General features: G+C 43.9%; 2 protein-coding genes across 6 annotated transcripts in view; one reads left to right on the top strand and one right to left on the bottom strand.

Annotated features, from left to right (window-relative positions):
• LOC125721417 (NLR family CARD domain-containing protein 3-like) overlaps window positions 1-20,739 on the top strand; it is a 39,635-nt gene that overhangs the window by 1,355 nt on the left and 17,541 nt on the right. The window contains exons 4-10 of the mRNA XM_048997312.1: window positions 1,144-1,257; window positions 6,543-6,606; window positions 6,790-7,018; window positions 7,638-9,483; window positions 15,785-15,958; window positions 16,830-17,003; window positions 17,707-17,880. Coding sequence (XP_048853269.1) covers window positions 1,144-1,257; window positions 6,543-6,606; window positions 6,790-7,018; window positions 7,638-9,483; window positions 15,785-15,958; window positions 16,830-17,003; window positions 17,707-17,880 — 2,775 coding nt within the window. The remainder of the gene's footprint in view (window positions 1-1,143; window positions 1,258-6,542; window positions 6,607-6,789; window positions 7,019-7,637; window positions 9,484-15,784; window positions 15,959-16,829; window positions 17,004-17,706; window positions 17,881-20,739) is intronic.
• Window positions 2,337-3,419, bottom strand: LOC125721442 (enhancer of filamentation 1-like). 5 transcript variants are annotated; one of them, XM_048997368.1, is made up of 3 exons: window positions 2,987-3,419; window positions 2,879-2,932; window positions 2,337-2,824 (listed from the first exon to the last, which is right to left on the bottom strand). In XM_048997368.1, exons 1-3 carry the CDS (start codon window positions 3,116-3,118, stop codon window positions 2,654-2,656), a joined length of 357 nt encoding a protein of 118 aa, XP_048853325.1. In that variant the 5' UTR covers window positions 3,119-3,419; the 3' UTR covers window positions 2,337-2,653. The 5 variants fall into 5 exon arrangements, with proteins under 5 accessions (XP_048853325.1, XP_048853326.1, XP_048853322.1 ...); XM_048997369.1 differs by having other exon boundaries at window positions 3,014-3,419; XM_048997365.1 differs by having other exon boundaries at window positions 2,337-2,797; window positions 2,852-3,419.

Here is a 20,739-nt window from a genome sequence, read left to right as displayed (position 1 = left end):
TTAATTGCACTCTCATGATTTCGTTAGATTATGCTCAGACGAAGGCTTTAGTTTAACATGTTTAATGGAACAATGTGGCTTAATAATGAACCAGTATCATCAGACAAAAAAGAGAAAGACTATTGGTTTGTTTGCCAAAGGTGACAATTAAATTTTGCTGATTCAGTGCAAATATAAGTAAACATTTTTAGAAGTAAATGAAATTTCTGTAGGATAACAAGTTTAAAAAGTGTACAGTACACAAAGAAAAAATCCTGAAAATACCATACAGTATAGTTCAATACATAAATATAGATAAAAAATTTTAAATAGTTAAAAATGGGACGTTAAGGCTGGCTGTGGGTGCTGCACATCGACAGCAGGCATTGTGGTGTCTAACGGCAGCAGGCAGGAAAGATCCCCAGTAGCGCTTCTTAGCTCACGGTTGGGGAATGAGCCGGTGACTGAAGGTGCCCCAAGATAGCGCCCCCTGGAGCCTCGGCTGGGTTATGGACCGGGCCAGTGGGGCCAGTGCCCTGGGGCCTCAGGACATTAGAAGCTGTGAGTTGCAACATTTATAGTGCAAACCATGAAATGCGCCCCCCTGTGGGGTGTAAGAGAAAGAGCCCTGAGAGGTAACAGTGTTACAGCCCACTAGCATGCATGTCTCTCTGGGTCTATAGTCAGGCCAGAACATAAAAGTAAACTGGGCTCCTAGCTAGGGCTGGTCAGTGGGCAGCACTTTAATATGTGTAGCTTAATAAAAAGACCTCGCCATCTTCTGTCTTCACCGTCTTCTTCCACAATCAGCCAGTTCTTTTATACTAGAGGGGAGCAACAGACCATCCCTCCTATACAAAATGGCCACATAAGAAAACTAAACAAATAAACAAAAACATATATAAACAGGTAAAAAGGAACATCGGTCAAATTTAGTTGTGGAGGTTTTTAACGGTCATACTAAAAGTTTCATATAATATCTAAATTTTAGATGAGACAATTTCCTTAACAGCTGACTGTAAATAAGTCTGTTTACATCAAGAGCTTCACAGCATATCAAAGTACATGAAGGCAGAGCAGAAGGCTAAACAGCAGTGTGATGTCGTCCCCATTGTATGAATTATATTTATACCATGAGGGTTTGTTTCCTCTTGCTGCCCACAGTCTCCTGATGGAGAGAGCAGACTCCCCTGTACCCAGCTGTGTTTCCCTGAAGAGTGACGCGTCAATTCATGAACCACCCTGCTTCAGAGAGGAACTTTTTCCTACAGATCAAAGGTAAATGTGCATTTAAACAAACACTGTTAATGACATTCAGACTCTCAGTCAAATGGCACAGAGACACATACAAGCTATGAGGAAATAACATATTTATAATGAATGCACCAATTTTTACCTTTAACAGATTCCATCACCTTGAGAATTTAAACAAAGGTTTTGTCTGTATTCTATATAAATAACATCTGAGGTAAATGGATGAGGATTACTGTAACACCTGACTTCCTGCGAGCTGGAATTGGAAGTTATTTAATCGCAAAGTGGATTTTAAATTTCAGTCCTCAGCACAGAGCTGGAAAAAACTGGTTTGCCTCTTTCCCCCTGCATGTCCATTAAAGAATGACTCTACAATAGATTGTCGTCTCGTGAGACGGATGCTTCTGTTTTGATAACAAATAATTTCACTCTCATGAATTCATTAGATCATACTCAGACGAAGGCTTCAGTTTAACATGTTTAATCGAACTGTGTGGCTTAAACAATAAACTACTATCATCAGACAAAAAAAGAGAAAGACTATTGGTTCCTTTACCAAAGGTGACGTTTAAATACTTGCTTATTCAGATCATAATTAATGTGACACTGCAGTGGTTCTCATCCCCTGAGTATAAAATAAGATGATTTGTTGATCTCAGGGTTAAATTCTCTTGCGTTCAGCAGCAAAGTGCACAGATACAAACATACAATGTAAAACAAAGACGACGTGCAAAGACAGCAGATATAGTGCAAGTGAGTAAACATTTATAGAAGTAAACAAAATTTCTGTAGGTTAACAAGTTTAAGAAGGACACAGTGCATAATGAAGCACTTTAATATGTGTAGCTTAATAAAAAGACCTCGCCATCTTCTGTCTTCGCCGTCTTCTTCCACAATCAGCCAGTTCTTTTATACTAGAGGCGAGCAACAGACCATCCCTCCTATACAAAATGGCCACATAACAAAACTAAACAAACAAACAAAAACATATATAAACAGGTAAAAAGGAACATCAGCCAAGTGTAGTTGTGGAGGTTTTTAATGGTCATACTAAAAGTGTCATATAATATCTAAATTTTAGATGAGACAATTTCTTTAACAGCTGACTGTAAATAAGTCTGTTTACATCAAGAGCTTCACAGCATATCAAAGTACATGAAGGCAGAGCAGAAGGCTAAACAGCAGTGTGATGCCGTCCCCATTGTATGAATTATATTTATACCATGAGGGTTAACATTTGATGTTATTTATATAGAATACAGACAAAACTAAAGATAGCGCCCCCTGGAGCCTTGCCTGGGTTATGGACCAGGCCAGTGGGGCAAATTAACCATGAGGGCCCCAGCAGATAGGGCTCATGCTGACCCCCTGGGCTCCTGGGGCCCTTTACACATACAGCGAGCATTAACTCCCAAGGCCCTCAGGCCTCCTGGCATGTAGAGTGGAAGCTGGCCCCCGGCGGCACTTGGTAGACGCCGGCCACCTGGGGTACTTGGTAGACGCCGGCCACCTGGGGTACTTGGTAGACGCCGGCCACCTGGGGTACTTGGTAGACGCCGGCCACCTGGGGTACTTGGTAGACGCCGGCCACCTGGGGCACTTGATAGACGCCGGCCACCTGGGGCACTTGGTAGACGCCGGCCACCTGGGGTACTTGGTAGACGCCGGCCACCTGGGGTACTTGGTAGACGCCGGCCACCTGGGGTACTTGGTAGACGCCGGCCCCCTGGGGTACTTGGTAGACGTCGGCCACCTGGGGTACTTGGTAGACGCCGGCCACCTGGGGTACTTGGTACACGCCTTTCGTGGAACACCCCCCCCCCAACAGGCCGCGGAGGGAGACCCAGAGTGTTCCGACTGAGACTGTGCTGGTGTTCACAAGCATCTGATCTAATTAAGCGGATGGAGGGGGCTGCATGAGTCGGAACTCTGACCTGGAGGTAGCCATCGAGCTCCTAAAGCGCATAGCCCTGCCAGGCCCTGTCAGCTCTCAGGCTGCCTGCCCTGCATGTGCAGCTTCCCTCACTGCTGCTGGCTAACAGACAAACTGTGATCCCTGAAGCGGTTAGTATTCTGTAATACAGTAGGACATTTCAGAGGGAGTGGCGCACGCTGATGACATCATGCACATTATGTCCACTGGGATGGAGAACAGGTGCACGATCATGACACGTTTAATGTTTCTGCATTTTTGCCAGCAATATCGCCCCGGCTAGTGGGGGTGTGGGGACCAGCTGGTACAGAAGCGGGGGGGCAGGGATGTGGGCAACAAGCTGATAGGTGCCCCCCCCCCCGGCTAACGCTACCTGCTCACCCGCAGGTCCCAGGCCGGCGCGGCCGTGGGCCAGTCGCTCACAAAGCAGGCGGCTCCATTGATATGCAAAGCAGAGCCATATCGAGGGGTGGGATAGCAAGGGGGGGGATTCACTGTTTGTCGGTTACATAGGAAGCTGTGTGTTCACTCTGGGGGGGGGGGGGGGGGTAGCCCTGTAGGTGCTGAAGGACAGATTCGGCCCATTAGCCCTGCAGGTGCTGAATTTAACCAACAAGCTATTTAACCAGTTTCTTGACTGAGGATTGTGAATCAAATGCTGGTATTTAGCTCTGCTAATCAAGTGAATCACTCTAAATGTCACTGGGTACAAAGGGCTGCATAGAAAACTGTCCTTCCTGCCTGCTGTGTCTCTGTGTGCTGGAGCCTGATGTCACTGGTTCTCTTCTGCTGTCATGAGAGAATTAGGAAGCTGCCCCAGTGAATAAAGCTTAACATGGCAGATACATCTTTCCAAACTACAACCCCGATTCCAAAAATGTTGGGACGTTCTGCAAATTGTAAATAAAATCAGAATGCAGTGATATGGAAATCTGATGAACCTATATTTTATTCATAACAGAACACAGAAAACATATCAAATGTTTAAACTGAGAAAATGCATCATTGTAAGCAAACATTTGAATGTTGCAGCAACAACACATCTCACAAAAGTTGGGACAAGGCCATGTTTACCACTGTGTGGCATCTCCTCTTCTTTTAACAACAGTCTGTAAATGTCTGGGCACTGAGGAGATCAGTTGTTTGAGTTTTGGGAGAGGAATGTTGTCCCATTCTTGTCTGATACAGGATTCTAGTTGTTCAACTGTCCTAGATCTTCTGTGTCATATTTATCCTTTTATGATGCACCAAATGTTCTCAATGGCTGAAAGATCTGGACCTCTGGTGTGGTAGAAAAATGTAAAATATAACACTCAGAATAAAAGTCGGACCTCTCAGTCTGATGAGGTAAAGGAAATCTCTTTTATTCCAGCAACTCAGCAAAGCCTCCCGTCACACTCTGGCACTTGGTACCAAGTCACCCGGAGCACACAGCAACCAGTTGATAAACCATAACTCCCACTTCACAGTAAGGGTGTCTAAATCCTGATTGGTCACAAAACACCAATGAACTGAGCTCAAACGTATAACAAACACAATTCTCGAATTCTATTGGTTCACCTTGGTGGCAAGGTAAAGTCTACCCATTCTGCTCAGTTTACCAGAACAGGTCTCGACTGCTAGGCTCCTACTGGAGATATGAATATAAATATTGATTACATGACATTGAATCACTGTAAATACTCGGTTGTCCTTTGATTAATGATTAACGTATTGACGTATTGTCATTGAATCACTGCCAATACATGGTTAACGTGATTAATATGATTAACATGATTACTTATACATTTGCACTGCCGCATAGCTTGCTATATATTGTCTGCCACAACTATTCTATAAAGCTATAACTCGCTGTGCACCAGTTGGGGCAGCTTCGAATCTCTTCCTGCAGGTGGTTTCTCCCCCCCTTTGTTCCGCTGTCTGCTTCTCCAAGGCCCGAGCTTTCCTCAGGGTCTGCGGAACTTACTGCAGGCAGCTATAACGAAGCGAGGTCACACAGTATTCAAAACAATCTCTTCTTGCCTAAGGCCTAAAACACACACAGACCCAATATGCCAACCTACCCAATATTGGGCCTACCGATGTCCAATTTTAATTCCACACTGGCAGGCCAGTTCAGTACCCGGACCCTTCTTTTACGAATCCATCATGTTGTAATTGATGCAGTGTGTGGTTTGGCATTGTCATGTGGAAAATGCAAGGTCTTCACTGAAAGAGACGTCGTATGGATGGGAGCATTTGTTGCTCTAGAACCTGGATATACCTTTAAGCACTGATGGTGCCTTTCCAGATATGCAGGCTGCCCCTGCCATATGTACTAATGCACCCCCACACCATCAGAGATGCTGGCTTTTGAACTGAGTGCTGATAACACGCTGGGTGGTCCTTCTCCTCTTTAGTCCGGATGACATGGTGTCCCTGGTTTCCAAAAAGAATCTCAAATGTAGATTCGACTGACCACAGAACAGTTTTCCACTCAGCCGCAGTCCATTTTAAATGAGCTTTGGCCCAGAGACGACATCGGTGATTCTGGATCATGTTCATATATGGCTTCTTCTTTGAATGATAGAGTTTTAACTGGCATCTGTGCATGGCAGCGCGAATTGTGTTCACTGACAGTGTTTGTGGGAAATATTCCTGAGCCTATTTAGTGATTCCATTACAGAATCATGCCTGTTTGTGATGCAGTGCTGCCTAAGGGCCAAAATATCACAGGCATCTAGTCTGGTTTTTCACAGAGATTTCTCCAGATTCTCAGATTCTTTTGATTACATTATGTGCTGTAGATGATGAAATATTCAACCTCTTTGCAGTTTCATACTGAGGAGCTTCTTTCTGAAATTGCTCCACTATTTGTCAGTGCAGTATTAGGGGGATTGTGACCCTCTGCCCATCTTTACTTCAGAGAGACACTGCAACTCTAAGATGTTCTTTTTATACCCAGTCATGTTACTGACCTGTTGCCAATTGACATAATTATTTGCAAATTGTTCCTCCAGCTGTTGGGTTTTTGTACCACTAACTTTTCCAGCCTCCTATTGCCCCCGTCCCAACGTTTTTGAGACGTGTTGCTGTCATGAAATTCAAAATCAGCCAGTATTTTTCATGAAATAGCAAAATGTCTCAGTTTAAACATTTGATATGTTTTCTATACTTTGTTATGAATATAATACAGGTTTATGAGATTTCCATATCATTGCATTCTGTTTTTATTTACAATTTGCACAATCTCCCAACTTTTTGGAATTGGTGTTGTAATATACCACAATGTTATTCTTTATCTGCAGTAACAGCAATTTTAATGGGGAACTTTTCAGTCTTTCTGTTACATTTGTGTAGATGAATTGAGGACATTATGTTTCTGCCTAATTCACAGAGACCAAATGGAAGATTGCAGTTCAGATCTACATGATAAATCGGGTTTATCATCCATATTGAAGGTTTGTATTTATTGCTGATATATCTTTTCTTGGCTGTTATGTCAATTAGCTTATATTTTATACAGCTGTATAATAAGAAATTCATCATGTTAAAGAAAATATGTTTTAAACTATGATTCACAAGTGAAATTCTGAAAAGGTTTGGTGTAAGTAGCAATAATAAACTGTCATTGTTTATTTTAGTCACTAGAGGAAAAAACCATGAAGTTCCTAAAGGAGGAACTGAAGACGTTTGTGAGGTACCTAGATCAGAATTACCCAGAATGCTCTGAGCCTCAGCTGGAGGAGGACAATGACCTGGACTGTGATGGTCAGATGCAGAAGACCAGTGTTAGAGAGGTAGCTCTGAAGATCACACTGTACATCCTGAGGACCATGAAGCAAAATGATCTTGCTGACCTGCTGGACAAGAGTAAGAACTTTATAATATTATGTACATGTACAATATTGTGTAAACGTCTTAGGCAGCCAAAGAAAATGATGTTTAAATGGTCTTCATGTTGGTGTAGAACTACTATAATATGTATGTCAAAGTGTGTTTGCTATTTCAGAACCTCTCCCAACATCACCTTAATATTTTGTGCCGTATATCCATGTATTTTTTTACTTGACCACTAACACACCTCATGTGGCTGATCAATATCTCACTGAGTTTTAAACTAATTTAATTAATTCATGAAGTGAGCTGGTGGTGAAATTTAACAAATACATGGACTGGCTGTGGTGCCGCTGAGGAGAGGTTTGGGAAATGAAAAGGGGTTTTGTGTGTTTTTTAGTTGTGAACAGATATACACTTACTACCCAGATAAATGGCTTTAAACATTTCCTTTGGCTGCCTAAGGCTTATTCACGGTCCTGTATGCGGTGTTCCAGTAAAATACGCATGATAAAACTTTCAGTTTCACATTCAGTCACAGGGAAATATCTGGATATGTATGTGTGAAAAAGTGTGTTTTTGGAAAATATTCTTCCTCTCATACTTCTCAGGATCTCGGTCAGAATTAGTGTATTTTCCTCTCATTTCCTTTCAGGACAGCTCATGCTGCAACAGGAAATCAAAGGTAAACTTAAGAAGCAATTTGAGTGTGTATTTGAAGGGAAAGCTAAGGAAGGACAGCCAACACTTCTCAGTGAGATTTACACAGAACTCTACATAACTGAAGGTGGGACTGAAGCAGTCAATGATGAACATGAAGTGAGACAGATTGAAACAGCATCCAAGAAAAGTCGAACAGAAGATACTACAGTCAAGTGCAAAGATATATTTAAGCCCTTATGTGGGCGTGAGACACCTATCAGAACTGTACTCACTAAAGGGGTGGCAGGTATCGGAAAAACAGTCTCTGTGCAGAAATTTATTCTCGACTGGGCAGAAGGAAAAGCAAACCAGGATGTTCACTTCATATTTGCTCTTCCTTTCCGGGACTTGAACTTGATTAAGGGTGAATACAGTCTGATTAAACTGCTTCACCGCTTTGTCCCAGAACTGAAATCATTTCAATCCACTGAGCTGTTTAGGTACAAAGTTTTGTTCATCTTTGATGGTCTGGATGAGTGTCGCCTTCCTCTGGATTTTCAGAACAATGAGAGCTGGTTTGATGTAACAAAGAAAATGTCACTGGATGTGCTGTTGACTAACCTCATTAAGGGGAATCTGCTCCCATCCGCTCTCCTCTGGATAACCTCCCGGCCAGCAGCAGCCAATCAGATACCTGCTAAGTGTGTCCACCAGGTGACAGAGATACGAGGGTTCAGTGATGCCCAGAAGGAGGAGTATTTCAGGAGGAGATTCAGTGATGAGAGCCTGGCCAGCAGGATTATCACACATGTGAAATCATCAAAGAGCCTCTTCATCATGTGCCACATACCTGTGTTCTGCTGGATTTCAGCCACTGTGCTTAAGAGGCTTTTTAGTGAGACTGACAGGGGAGAAATTCCAAGGACTCTGACTGAAATGTACACACACTTCCTGATCTTTCAGACAAGTTTAAAAAATGACAAGTATATGAAAAACCAAGAAACTAAGCTTAAGGAATACAGTAAGCAATTCCTTTTAAAACTTGGTAAACTTGCTTTTGACAACCTGGAGAAAGGAAATCTCATATTTTATAAGCAAGATCTGACAGGGAATAGCATTGATGTCACTGAAACTTCAGTTTACTCTGGAGTGTGCACAGAAGTCTTTAAAGAGGAGTATGGGTTGTACCAGGAGAAGGTGTACTGCTTTGTGCATCTGAGCATCCAGGAGTATCTCGCTGCTTTATATGTGTTTCTGTCAAACTCATCAGCTGACCTGCTGAAGACTGCAGTGAATCAGGCATTAGAGAGCAAGAATGGACACTTGGACCTCTACCTCCGCTTCCTCCTGGGCCTCTCAACAGACTCCAGTAAGACTCTGTTACAAAAGCTACTGGGGCCGACAGAAACCAGCTCACATACCATTATGGAAACAGTCCAATACATCCATCCATCCATTTGCCAAACCGCTTATCCGTCAGGGTTGCGGGGAGTCTGGAGCCTATTCCGGAAGCAATGGGCACAAGGCAGGGAACAACCCAGGACGGGGGGCCAGTCCATCACAGTAGCCCAATACATCAAGGAGAAAATACAGGAGAATTTAACTCCAGAAAGGACCATCAACCTGTTCCACTGTCTGACTGAACTTGGTGACAATTCTCTAGTAGAGCAAGTACAAAGATACCTGAATTCAGGAAACATTTCAGCAGATGACCTCTCACCTGCACAGTACTCAGCTCTGGCCTTTGTGATGCTGATGTCAGATGAGGAGCTGGATGTGTTTGACCTGAAGAAATACATCAGATCAGATGAAGAGCACTGCAGGCTGCTGCCTGTGGTCAAGAACTCCAGGACGGCTCTGTAAGTGACGTGGGGATGGGAAATCATGTCTGGTCTGGCAGTAATACATGAATATTGTTTGAAATGTGTAATATATATTATATATTTCTCCTCATGGATTAATAAGTGGGTTTTACTTTGATAATCACAGCTATAGCTGTTTGTATAGCAGTAGCTAATCTTGACCACAGACTTTATAATGACTGAAGGTAGTGATGTCACTTTTTGTTTGTTACTACGTTTCCATTCCCATCCAGTCTGCCTTCTGATCACAGGCACAGCATCCTAACCTGCTATAGAAACAGTGATGGCTCTTTATCCACAGGGTGTATCAGTGGTATGTGAGTGTTATTGTCAGCAGGCGTGTTCATGTGATGGAGCCCAGAGCTGGGAGCTTCCGTATGACTGCTGTCTCTGGCTGCTCACTGGCGCCCTCTGCTGGCCTCAGCTGCACCTGGCTGAGGATGTGGCGACACATCTAGTCTGGCAGACATAGATAAACATTGTTTAAAATATAAAATGAATATGTATATATGTAATTTATTTCCCCTCTTTTATCAACAAGGTTCCTTTTTAATCTAGTTTATATTAACTGAAGGTAGTGATGTAGTAAAAACAAAAAAGACAAGATTTACACGACCTTCCTTTGTGTAACAAATAACCAAAGATACAGCATCATACAGAATGGTCCAGTTTTCATTAATAGTGGGAAAACCACTCATATTTGTTTCAGTTCTGGATGCTGTAGGAAGCGTTTCTGTAAATACTGGGTGTGGTGCGTGACTCTTTGGGTTCGGACTCTGTGTCCATGAGCGGACGGTCGCCGGTTCAGATCTCTTGGCCGGCAGAGTGATGTCATCGCTGAGCCCTTGAGCTGCAGGGGTGCTGGATGCTGGCCGATCCTGCGCTGTGACCCCCAAACTTCCTCTCACCTGTATATGTTTCAGTGTGTCTCTTGGAGAGCAAGATGGGAGGGGCGAAAAGACAATTTCCCCATGGGGGTGAATGAAGTATCATTATTCATAAATCATTCAAACAAACAATTTTCCTAAAAGCCTATTTCACAGGACTGATAGCTCTCCGATTAGTGTATTGTTGATTAGGGCTGGGCGATAAGTTAAAAAATGTGTATGTGTCATTTAGTATAAAAATATCGCAATAAACAATCATTTTGAGTCTCCCCCCACCCAACACTGAATGCAATTTCAGTTCAGTTCAGTTTTATTTGTATAGTGTGTTTTCACAACATTACATCATCTCAAAGCACTTTACAGCATCCCTGCCCAAAGCCCCCAGTGAGCAAGTCAGAGGGGACAGTGGCAAGGAAAAACTCCCTAGACGGAAGAATCCTTGGGAGGAGCCAGACTGAAAGGGGGAGCCCATCCTCCAGGGGGCAGCAGAGGAAGCCCTAACCCTATCCAGACTGAAAGGGGGAGCCCATCCTCCAGGGGGCAGCAGAGGAAGCCCTAACCCTAACCAGACTGAAAGGGGGAGCCCATCCTCCAGGGGGCAGCAGAGGAAGCCCTAACCCTAACCAGATACAAAGGGGGAGCCCATCCTCCAGGGGGCAGCAGCAAGCCAGAAGGACGTCACAGATAGTGGAGACGTCACAGGCAGCAGGGTAGGCAGGATATCTTGAAAATGTGGGGTCTCCAGGCAGCACAGCCCAGGGGGAGCATAGAACAGGGCTAATATAATCAATTTTTTTAGTGTTTGTATGAACTCTGGCTGCTGCATTTTGTACCAGCTGACGTTTATGTGAGGATCCAGATGGGCACCCAGAAAGGAAGGCATTACAGTATCCAGCCTGGAAGTTATAAAGGTGTTACTGCATCACCAGGTAATGTAAACGATCGGTAGCGAAGCTCCCCTCACGGCCAATGAGAGGGAGTCTCACAATATTTCAGTCGAGTTTGAGGTTTTAGAGCTTAGTAGCCAAATCGCACAGAGGCAGGGACTATTGTGAGCATTCAATGAACAGAGGCTGAAGTGGTGTAAAACTGGAGTGATTTTCCATCGGTTTGATACCAAACATGCCATACCAGCCTAGCGGTTCACACCTCATACCATCTGTAATGATTAATTAATGATTACTTATATTATGTCATTATGTTATATTACTCACACCAGTACCTGGTCTAAGTGGTCTAGGTTGCACCTCAATCAGAGGTTACCCTTTATACGGACATTATATGACATATTCTCATGTCAGCAGCACATCTTACCCTTAGATAGGCGTGGTAGAATACAAAGATCAGATAAGGGCTGCTGAGGAATGTGGAAAAGAAAAGGGGGGGGGGAGGGAAGGTTAGTCAGTCAAAGAAAAAGAATCTTTGAAAGTTAGGACACATTACAAACATAACCTATCTGTATATTGAGACTAGTAGTCATGGGTAAATAAATATACAGATATACAACAGCCAAACTTAAAAGAAACTTTCTTTAGGGTGTTGGTCTGTTGGGTGAGTGGTATGTAAGGCAGAATGTCGGGGGAGGAGGTTGTGTGCCAAGTCGAGGGACCCCTGTCCTTGGGGTCCACTCTGCTGTCTGTAGGTCGTTAAAACTTTGAGCAATAAAAGTTAGAGTGCTGGCCCCCCTTGTTGTCTGTGTGTGTTTAAGTGTGTCTGTGTGTGTGGGGTCACGACCCCGCTTTGAGGCCTAGGCCAATGTGTGCCTCTCGTACCAGGGTAGGCCTTGTCTCAGGCCACCTGGAATTTAAGCTTTGTGATATGTGCATGTGTGATCCTACACCAGATTTAAAATGGGTAACCTTAAAAGGGAAATACTGTTCTGCAAAGCAAGCACAGTTTGTGGAAACACGACCATAAAGTCATAAAGCAGGTTAACAGAACTGCTTAGGTTGTTAAAAAGAAAGGAAGTTGGTTTACTTGTTTGCAGAGTGGAGGGGGTCTTGGCAGTATTAAATAATACCTACTTTTGTTTCTAGTAGAATAAATTACTGTAATGCCCTCTTGTCTGTTTCACATCTACTGTTTCACATCTACAATGGGCCCAGAATGCCGCTGGCGGAGTGTTAACACGCACCAGTCACAGGGATCACATCTACAACAGGCCCAGAATGCCGCTGGCGGAGTGTTAACACGCACCAGTCACAGGGATCACATCTACAACGGGCCCAGAATGCCGCTGGCGGAGTGTTAACACGCACCGGTCACTGGGATCACATCTACAACGGGCCCAGAATGCCGCTGGCGGAGTGTTAACATGCACCAGTCACAGGGATCACATCTACAACGGGCCCAGAATGCCGCTGGCGGAGTGTTAACACGCACCAGGCACAGGGATCACATCTACAACGGGCCCAGGATGCCGCTGGCGGAGTGTTAACACGCACCGGTCACAGGGATCACATCTACAACGGGCCCAGAATGCCGCTGGCGGAGTGTTAACACGCACCGGTCACAGGGATCACATCTACAACGGGCCCAGAATGCCGCTGGCGGAGTGTTAACACGCACCGGTCACAGGGATCACATCTACAACGGGCCCAGAATGCCGCTGGCGGAGTGTTAACACTGACTAGTTACAGGGATCACATCTACAACGGGCCCAGAATGCCGCTGGTGGAGTGTTAACACTGACTAGTTACAGGGATCACATCTACAACGGGCCCAGAATGCCGCTGGTGGAGTGTTAACACGCACCGGTCACAGGGATCACATCTACAACGGGCCCAGAATGCCGCTGGCGGAGTGTTAACACGCACCAGGCACAGGGATCACATCTACAACGGGCCCAGAATGGCGCTGGTGGAGTGTTAACACTGACTAGTTACAGGGATCACATCTACAACGGGCCCAGAATGCCGCTGGTGGAGTGTTAACACTGACTAGTTACAGGGATCACATCTACAACGGGCCCAGAATGCCGCTGGTGGAGTGTTAACACGCACCGGTCACAGGGATCACATCTACAACGGGCCCAGAATGCCGCTGGCGGAGTGTTAACACGCACCGGTCACAGGGATCACATCTACAACGGGCCCAGAATGCCGCTGGCGGAGTGTTAACACGCACCGGTCACAGGGATCACATCTACAACGGGCCCAGAATGGCGCTGGTGGAGTGTTAACACGCACCGGTCACAGGGATCACATCTACAACGGGCCCAGAATGCCGCTGGCGGAGTGTTAACACGCACCAGTCACAGGGATCACATCTACAACGGGCCCAAAATGGCGCTGGTGGAGTGTTAACACGCACCGGTCACAGGGATCACATCTACAACGGGCCCAGAATGCCGCTGGCGGAGTGTTAACACGCACCGGTCACTGGGATCACATCTACAACGGGCCCAGAATGCCGCTGGCGGAGTGTTAACACGCACCAGTCAAAGGGATCACATCTACAACAGGCCCAGAATGCCGCTGGCGGAGTGTTAACACGCACCAGTCACAGGGATCACATCTACAACGGGCCCAGAATGCCGCTGGCGGAGTGTTAACACGCACCGGTCACAGGGATCACATCTACAACGGGCCCAGAATGCCGCTGGCGGAGTGTTAACACGCACCAGTCACAGGGATCACATCTACAACGGGCCCAGAATGCCGCTGGCGGAGTGTTAACACGCACCGGTCACAGGGATCACATCTACAACGGGCCCAGAATGCCGCTGGCGGAGTGTTAACACGCACCAGTCACAGAGATCACATCACAACTGCTCTCACATCCCTGCACTGGCTTCCTCTGGCTTCTAGGATTGATTTTAAAGTTCATTTGCTAATTTGTAAATATTTACGTGGTTTAGCTCTGTCCTGCCTCAGTAACATGACCGTAAGGTATGTCCCAGGCAGATCAGTCAGATCATCCGGCAGTAATTTACTGATTATTCCTAAAACCCGGCTGGGGAGGGAGGGGGCAGCTTTTAGTCACTATGGACCCAAACTCTCTCCCAGAAAACCTGAGAGCTACTGAATGTCTCAGTACTTACAAAACTAGGCTGAAAAGGCATCTTTTCACCACCGCATATTATAATCTATGATAATCAGTTTTATTATTTTATGCTTTTATTAATATCAGTAATTGTGGGGGGGGGGGGGCGGTCGCTTCCCCAGAAGACATAGGGGCTAGAGGCCCCTTTGAGGAGGGGCCCTTAAAGAGGACATGGGTATTTAAAGTCCTTTATGATGGTTTTTAATTTTATTTTTTTAAAACATTTTTACTCTATTTTTATTTCTTTTGCGCTTATTGTTATTTATTCTGAGCTTATTTGAATTTCTTTTTCTTTTTAAATGTTTGCAAAATTCTTTATAAACGCTGTGGCTAAAATGCGCTATATAAATAATGATTGATTGATTCAGATAGATAGATGAGAGAGAGATTTTACTTTTAACCACCTTTATTAAACAGTTAGCAACCAATGCTAATCACAGCCCTGGCGGGGTCAGGGACACACTTAAAGCTGTGCCTGAGACTAAGATACGAAAAACTGAGTTGGGAAGCTCAAAATTCCCACCAGAAAGCTGCACTTGAATGGCTGACATTCTGGCTGCTGACTCAGAGATAGAAGTTTGTGATGTGACAATACTGAACTTACAAGAATGGCGAACGCATGGTTACTGCAAGGGACAGTGCTTGTGAAATTCTGCTCAATGTTTCTTTTTAACTGCTTCAGAATCTTTGGCTAGAAAGTTGAACTGAAAGCAAATCATGAATCTTTCTGTTGTCTTGCTTTGTATGTAGCCTAAGCGCGTTTCCCCAGCAAAGACGATAATCGCCGGTTAGTCACTGTCAGATATCGACACCGGGATACTTGTCTGATTACGCTCATTACCGATAATATCATCATATCACCCAGACGTAATTGGTGATTTGACATGTTCCCAGGTATAACAATACAGGGAGAAAAAGGATTTTACTCATGGGATCAGGAATCCAAGTGCCAGTTGCTGCTGCATTAGCTGCTGGGAATGTTCACATCTCCTCCTTTCAGTGATACGTGTCGAGTGTAGGGACACCTGGCAGAAAGATGGCTAAGGACTGCACTGGAAGCACTGGTCTGACTGTTATGGGAGGGTTCACGTCCATCTTGCTGTTGATGTGTTCCTATGTATTCCTATAGCTTGTACTTAATGTTTTTACCTCTAGTTTTGAGCAAAGGTGCACTGACTCACAATTAGTGATCATGTGACTGCAGCAGATTGTCAGGACGCACAGAACACTCTGCAGACTATAATTCATTTTGAAGTGTAAGCTGTGCTGCTAATTATAATGAAAACAAATGCTTATTGTAATGCTTTGTATTTTACTAATGTGTCGGATGTGTATATGTCTGTGTCTTAAAGTGTTTTCTGTTTCAGGCTGAACAGCTGTGATCTCATAGATAAACACTGTGAAGTGCTGTCTTCAGCTCTCAGATCAAACTCCTCACCCCTGAGAGAGCTGGACCTGAGTGACAATGACCTGCAGGACTCAGGAGTGAAGCTGCTCTCTGCTGGACTGGGGGACTTACACTGTAAACTGGAGATACTGAGGTCAGTATTACTGAGTATTCCACACTGTAAACTAGAGATACTGAGGTCAGTTTTACTGAGTATTCCACACTGTAAACTGGAGATACTGAGGTCAGTATTACTGGATATTTCACACTGTAAACTGAGGATACTGAGGCCAGTATTGTGGGGTATTCCACACCGCAAACTGGAGATACTGAGGCCAGTATTACTGGATATTCCACACTGTAAACTGGAGATACTGAGGCCAGTATTACTGGATATTCCACACTGTAAACTGGGGATACTGATGCCAGTATTACTGGATATTCCACACCGCAAACTGGAGATACTGAGGCCAGTATTACTGGATATTCCACACTGTAAACTGGGGATACTGATGCCAGTATTACTGGATATTCCACACCGCAAACTGGAGATACTGAGGCCAGTATTACTGGATATTCCACACTGTAAACTGGGGATACTGAGGCCAGTATTACTGGATATTCCACACTGTAAACTGAGGATACTGAGGCCAGTATTGCTGGGTATTCCACACCGCAAACTGGAGATACTGAGGCCAGTATTACTGGATATTCCACACTGTAAACTGGGGATACTGAGGCCAGTATTGCTGGGTATTCCAAACCACAAACTGGAGATACTGAGGTCAGTAATATTGGGTATTCCACACTGTACGCTTTAGATACTGAGGTCAGTATTACTGTGTATTCCACACTATAAAGAGGAGATAGTGAGCAATTAGCTAAGGGAAAGAGAGGAGGGGTCCTGCCTTGTCTTAGACACTAAACTGTAATTCTTGAATTATTTATTAGAGCATCACATTTATTTAATAATTATAATGGTGAGGTGATATTATTTACTGGGGAGTTTCTGTCTTTCTCTGCAGGCTGTCAGGCTGTAGAGTCACAGAAGAAGGCTGTTCTTCCCTGGCTTCAGCTCTGAGGTCAAACCCCTCACACCTGAGAGAGCTGGATCTGAGCTACAATCACCCAGGAGATTCAGGAGTGAAGCTACTCTCTGCTGTACTGGAGGATCTCAGCTGTAAACTGGAGAAGCTGCAGTGAGTACAAAATATGCATTTTACACAAAAGTAACTGGACAGCAAGAAAACCCACAATGCCTTTCAGCAGTTACATAATAAACAAACACAAACAGCTTCTGTTTTCTTCTCCTACGTCCTTATATCCCACAATCTTATCAGCCCTCGATCCATGCTAGAAATAATTAAGCAGGGAAGCAGGAAACATCCATTCAACCATATTGTGACGTCCGCTGAGCGGAGGAGCAGGCAGACAGGGCAGTGGAGCCGTGAAGACAAACGGAGTTTATTAAGGGCAGACGAGGAAACACGGCTCACAACATCAATGACAGATCTAGGGAAACAGACCTGAACACGGACTGAAATACACAAGACAAGCCGAAATAACAGGAAACAGCTGGTCAGAATCGGGGCAGCAGACGTGGTTAATGAGGGGGCGTGGCACACGAGGATCACACGAGCTGGGCGTGACACATATAATCCATGCAAAACATTTGTGTTGGTTAGCAAAGTTAACAGCACTGTTACAGATAAACATGCTGACTTTAACGTGTTATGGACAAAAAAATAATGGACACCAAATAGAATCGGAATGATTGTTAAAATTATTTTTAATAATTTAATTGTTTTCTGAAAATCCATTATGTCATGACCCTTATCCTCCTCATTTGAATACAGTGCTGCAGTGTAAAAAGTGGATTTAAAAGTGTTTAATCTTTTTAAGGGTGGGCCGGTGTGAACTCACAGAGAAATGCTGTGAGGCACTGGCTTCAGCTCTCAGATCAAACTCCTCACCCCTGAGAGAGCTGGACCTGAGTGACAATGACCTGCAGGACTCAGGAGTGAAGCTGCTCTCTGCTGGACTGGGGGACTTACACTGCAACCTGGAGATACTGAGGTCAGTCTGACTGGGTATTCCACACTGTAAACTGGGGGTAGTGAGGTGAGTATTACTGGGTATTTCACACTGTACGCTGGAAATACTAAGGTAGAAAATAACTAATGATTTCAAAATAAAGCAGGAGTATCTAAGTCTAGGGGTTGACTTAAAAAATAACATTAGATTCGCTACAGTAAGTGGAATGTCGAAAGTAAGACTGCATTGGAGGTTAAGGATGACATTAAAAGTTTCTTCCAATATTTTAACTCCAAAAGAGCTCTAAAAGCTGAAATCACTCATCTGCAGGATAGTAACGGCCTTATAATTGAAAATGAAAATTAATATAGTAAATGAGTTTAATGATTATTTTACACGGGTGTTCACAGTAGAGGACATGATTAAATTACCACCATTTAGTACAAATACAGTGTCCTATATAAACAATATACAGTCCCTCCACAATTATTGCCCCCCTTGTAAAGATTTGTAAAAAGGGTTAGAAAAAAATCCACCTTTTAGTGAAGCAGCTTCATCTCACACTGAAAAAATGAGAAAAATCCAACCTTTCATTGAAATAAATTTATTCAAAGAAAAACAAATCCTTCATCAAGAAATAATTATTTTCAACAAAAACGATTATTGGCAGCCCTGCTTTTAATACTTTGTACAGCCTGACTTTGCCAGTATAACAGCACTGAGTCTCCTATAACATTTTATAAGGTTGGAGAATACAGAGCAGGGCATCTGAGACCATTCCTCTTTACAGAATCTCTCCAGATCACCCAGGGTCCTCGGCCCTCTCTTGTACACTCTCCTCTTCAGCTCAGTCCACAGGTTTTCAGTGGGGTTCAGGTCAGGGGACTGAGATGGCCATGGCAGAAGCTTGATTCTGCGGTCAGCTGACCATTTTTATGTTTATTTGGACATGTGCTTAGGATCACCGTCCTGCTGGAAGATCCAATGAAGCCCCAGTTTTTGTTTCCTGGCAGCAGCAGCCAAATTTTGATATAAAATGTCCTGGTATTTCATGGACCCCATAGTGCCATGTACCCTAACGAGGTTTCCAGGGTTTTTGGAGGAAAAACAGCTCCACAACATCACAGAACCTCCACCATATCTTACAGCTGGGATAAGGTTCATTTCATTATAACCATCCTTCTTTTTACGCCAAACCCACCTTAAATGTTTATTGCCCAAAAGCTCCATTTTTGTTTCATCTGATCATTGAATTTCATTCCAGTCAAAGTTGTATAATGTTTTGCAAACTCCTGGCTCTAACATTTTAAGTAACTGACAGAAAAAGCTTCTTTCTGTCATAACTTTCAAAACGTCTGTTAGCATGAAGGGGGCATCTGATGGTTTTTGGAGACGTGGAATCCCCAAGGTTTTACTTTGTCTGGTAATTGACTAACAGTCATCCTTGGGGATTTTTTGTCTCTCTTACGATCATCCTCACTGTATGTGGGGGCAAAATAAACTTGGGTCCTCTTTCAGGCAGGTTTCTAACAGTTCCAGTTGATGTCCACTTTTTAATTATTGCCCTAACAGTAGAAATGGGCATTTTAAGGCGAGTAGCTATTTTTTAATACCCATTCCCTGACTTATGAAGGTCAGCACACTTCTCCCTCATTTGGTCTGTGTGTCTCTTATCTTTCCCATGTTCATGGATGACTTGGAATTTGGGCTCTGTGTCTCCTCATGTTTGTACCCCAGTTACTCAGGAAGTCATGGATTACAGCTTGAAGGTTCCTATTCACTTCAATCAACTCAAATATGTATAATTTACATGGGAAACATGCTTCAGTTACATTGTGTTTGTCACGCTACGTAAATTCGGGTAAGGCAGGTGGGCAGGAAGGACCAGGCAGGAAGGCGGTAAACGGGGCAAACGAGGGTTTAATTGGGAATAGGGCAGGACGGAAACGCAGGCAGGGACAAACGGCAGGTAACGTCAATGACAGACAACGGGTTAGTGTACAACAGAGACTTAAATACAGGGAACTAATCAGAAAAGAACATGACGCGACTGGGCACAATCAGGGAATCACACGTGGGTAATTAGGGGCGTGGCACACACGAGGAGCGGACGGAGCGGGCGTCACAGTGTTCACTATAATTTGCAGGGCTGCCAATAATCGTGGCTCATGTGTTTTTGTTAAAAATAATTATTTATTGATGAAGGGTTTGATTTTCCTTCAAATAAATTGATTTTAAATAAAGGTTGGATTTTTCTCATTTTTTTCCGTGTGAGATGAAGCAACTTCACCAGAAGGTGGATTTTTTCTTACCCCTTGTACAAAGGGGTGCCAATAATTGTGGAGGGACTGTATGTATAACTGAGGCTGATGTGGTACAAAACCTAGCTAAGCTCAAAATAAATAAATCACAGGGTCCTGATGGCATCTTACCTATAGTTTTAAAATAGATGAGGGTTATTATTAGCCAACCTTTAACTTTACTGTTTCCGAAATCCTTATTTGCACGTGTGGTACCTTATGATTGGAAGTATGCTAATATAACACCCATATTCAAAAAAGGGGGTAGATGTAATCCAGTAAACTATAGGCCAATTACTTTAACTTGCATAACTGGAAAAGTTATGGATACAAATAACCTGGATACAAATAACATTCTGAGGGGTAGCCAACCTGGATTTAGGAGAAGTAGATCCTGTTTAACTAATCTACTTGAGTTCTTTGAGGAAGCAAAAATAGAACTTGGTCACAAAAAGTACTTACATTTGCAGAAGACCTTTGATGTTGTCCCCCTCAAACAGCTCTTGCTTAAGCTCAAAGCTGCAGGGATTTTAGGAACTGTAGCATCTTGGATTGAAAACTGGTTAACAGACAGGAAGCAGCAGGTAGTTATTAGAGGCAC

Source organism: Brienomyrus brachyistius, unplaced genomic scaffold, assembly GCF_023856365.1.
Source record: "Brienomyrus brachyistius isolate T26 unplaced genomic scaffold, BBRACH_0.4 scaffold33, whole genome shotgun sequence".
Lineage (NCBI taxonomy): Eukaryota > Metazoa > Chordata > Actinopteri > Osteoglossiformes > Mormyridae > Brienomyrus > Brienomyrus brachyistius.
This window is presented reverse-complemented; position numbering and strand designations above follow the sequence as displayed.

What these genes read in the sequence shown, in the direction of transcription:
- LOC125721442 (XM_048997365.1), bottom strand. Translation starts at nt 3,118, where the DNA reads ATGCTTGTGAACACCAGCACAGTCTCAGTCGGAACACTCTGGGTCTCC. An exon ending in GCGTCTACCAAGTGCCCCAG is followed by an intron (nt 2,798 to 2,851) that starts GTGGCCGGCGTC and finishes CAAGTACCCCAG; the next exon opens with GTGGCCGGCGTCTACCAAGT.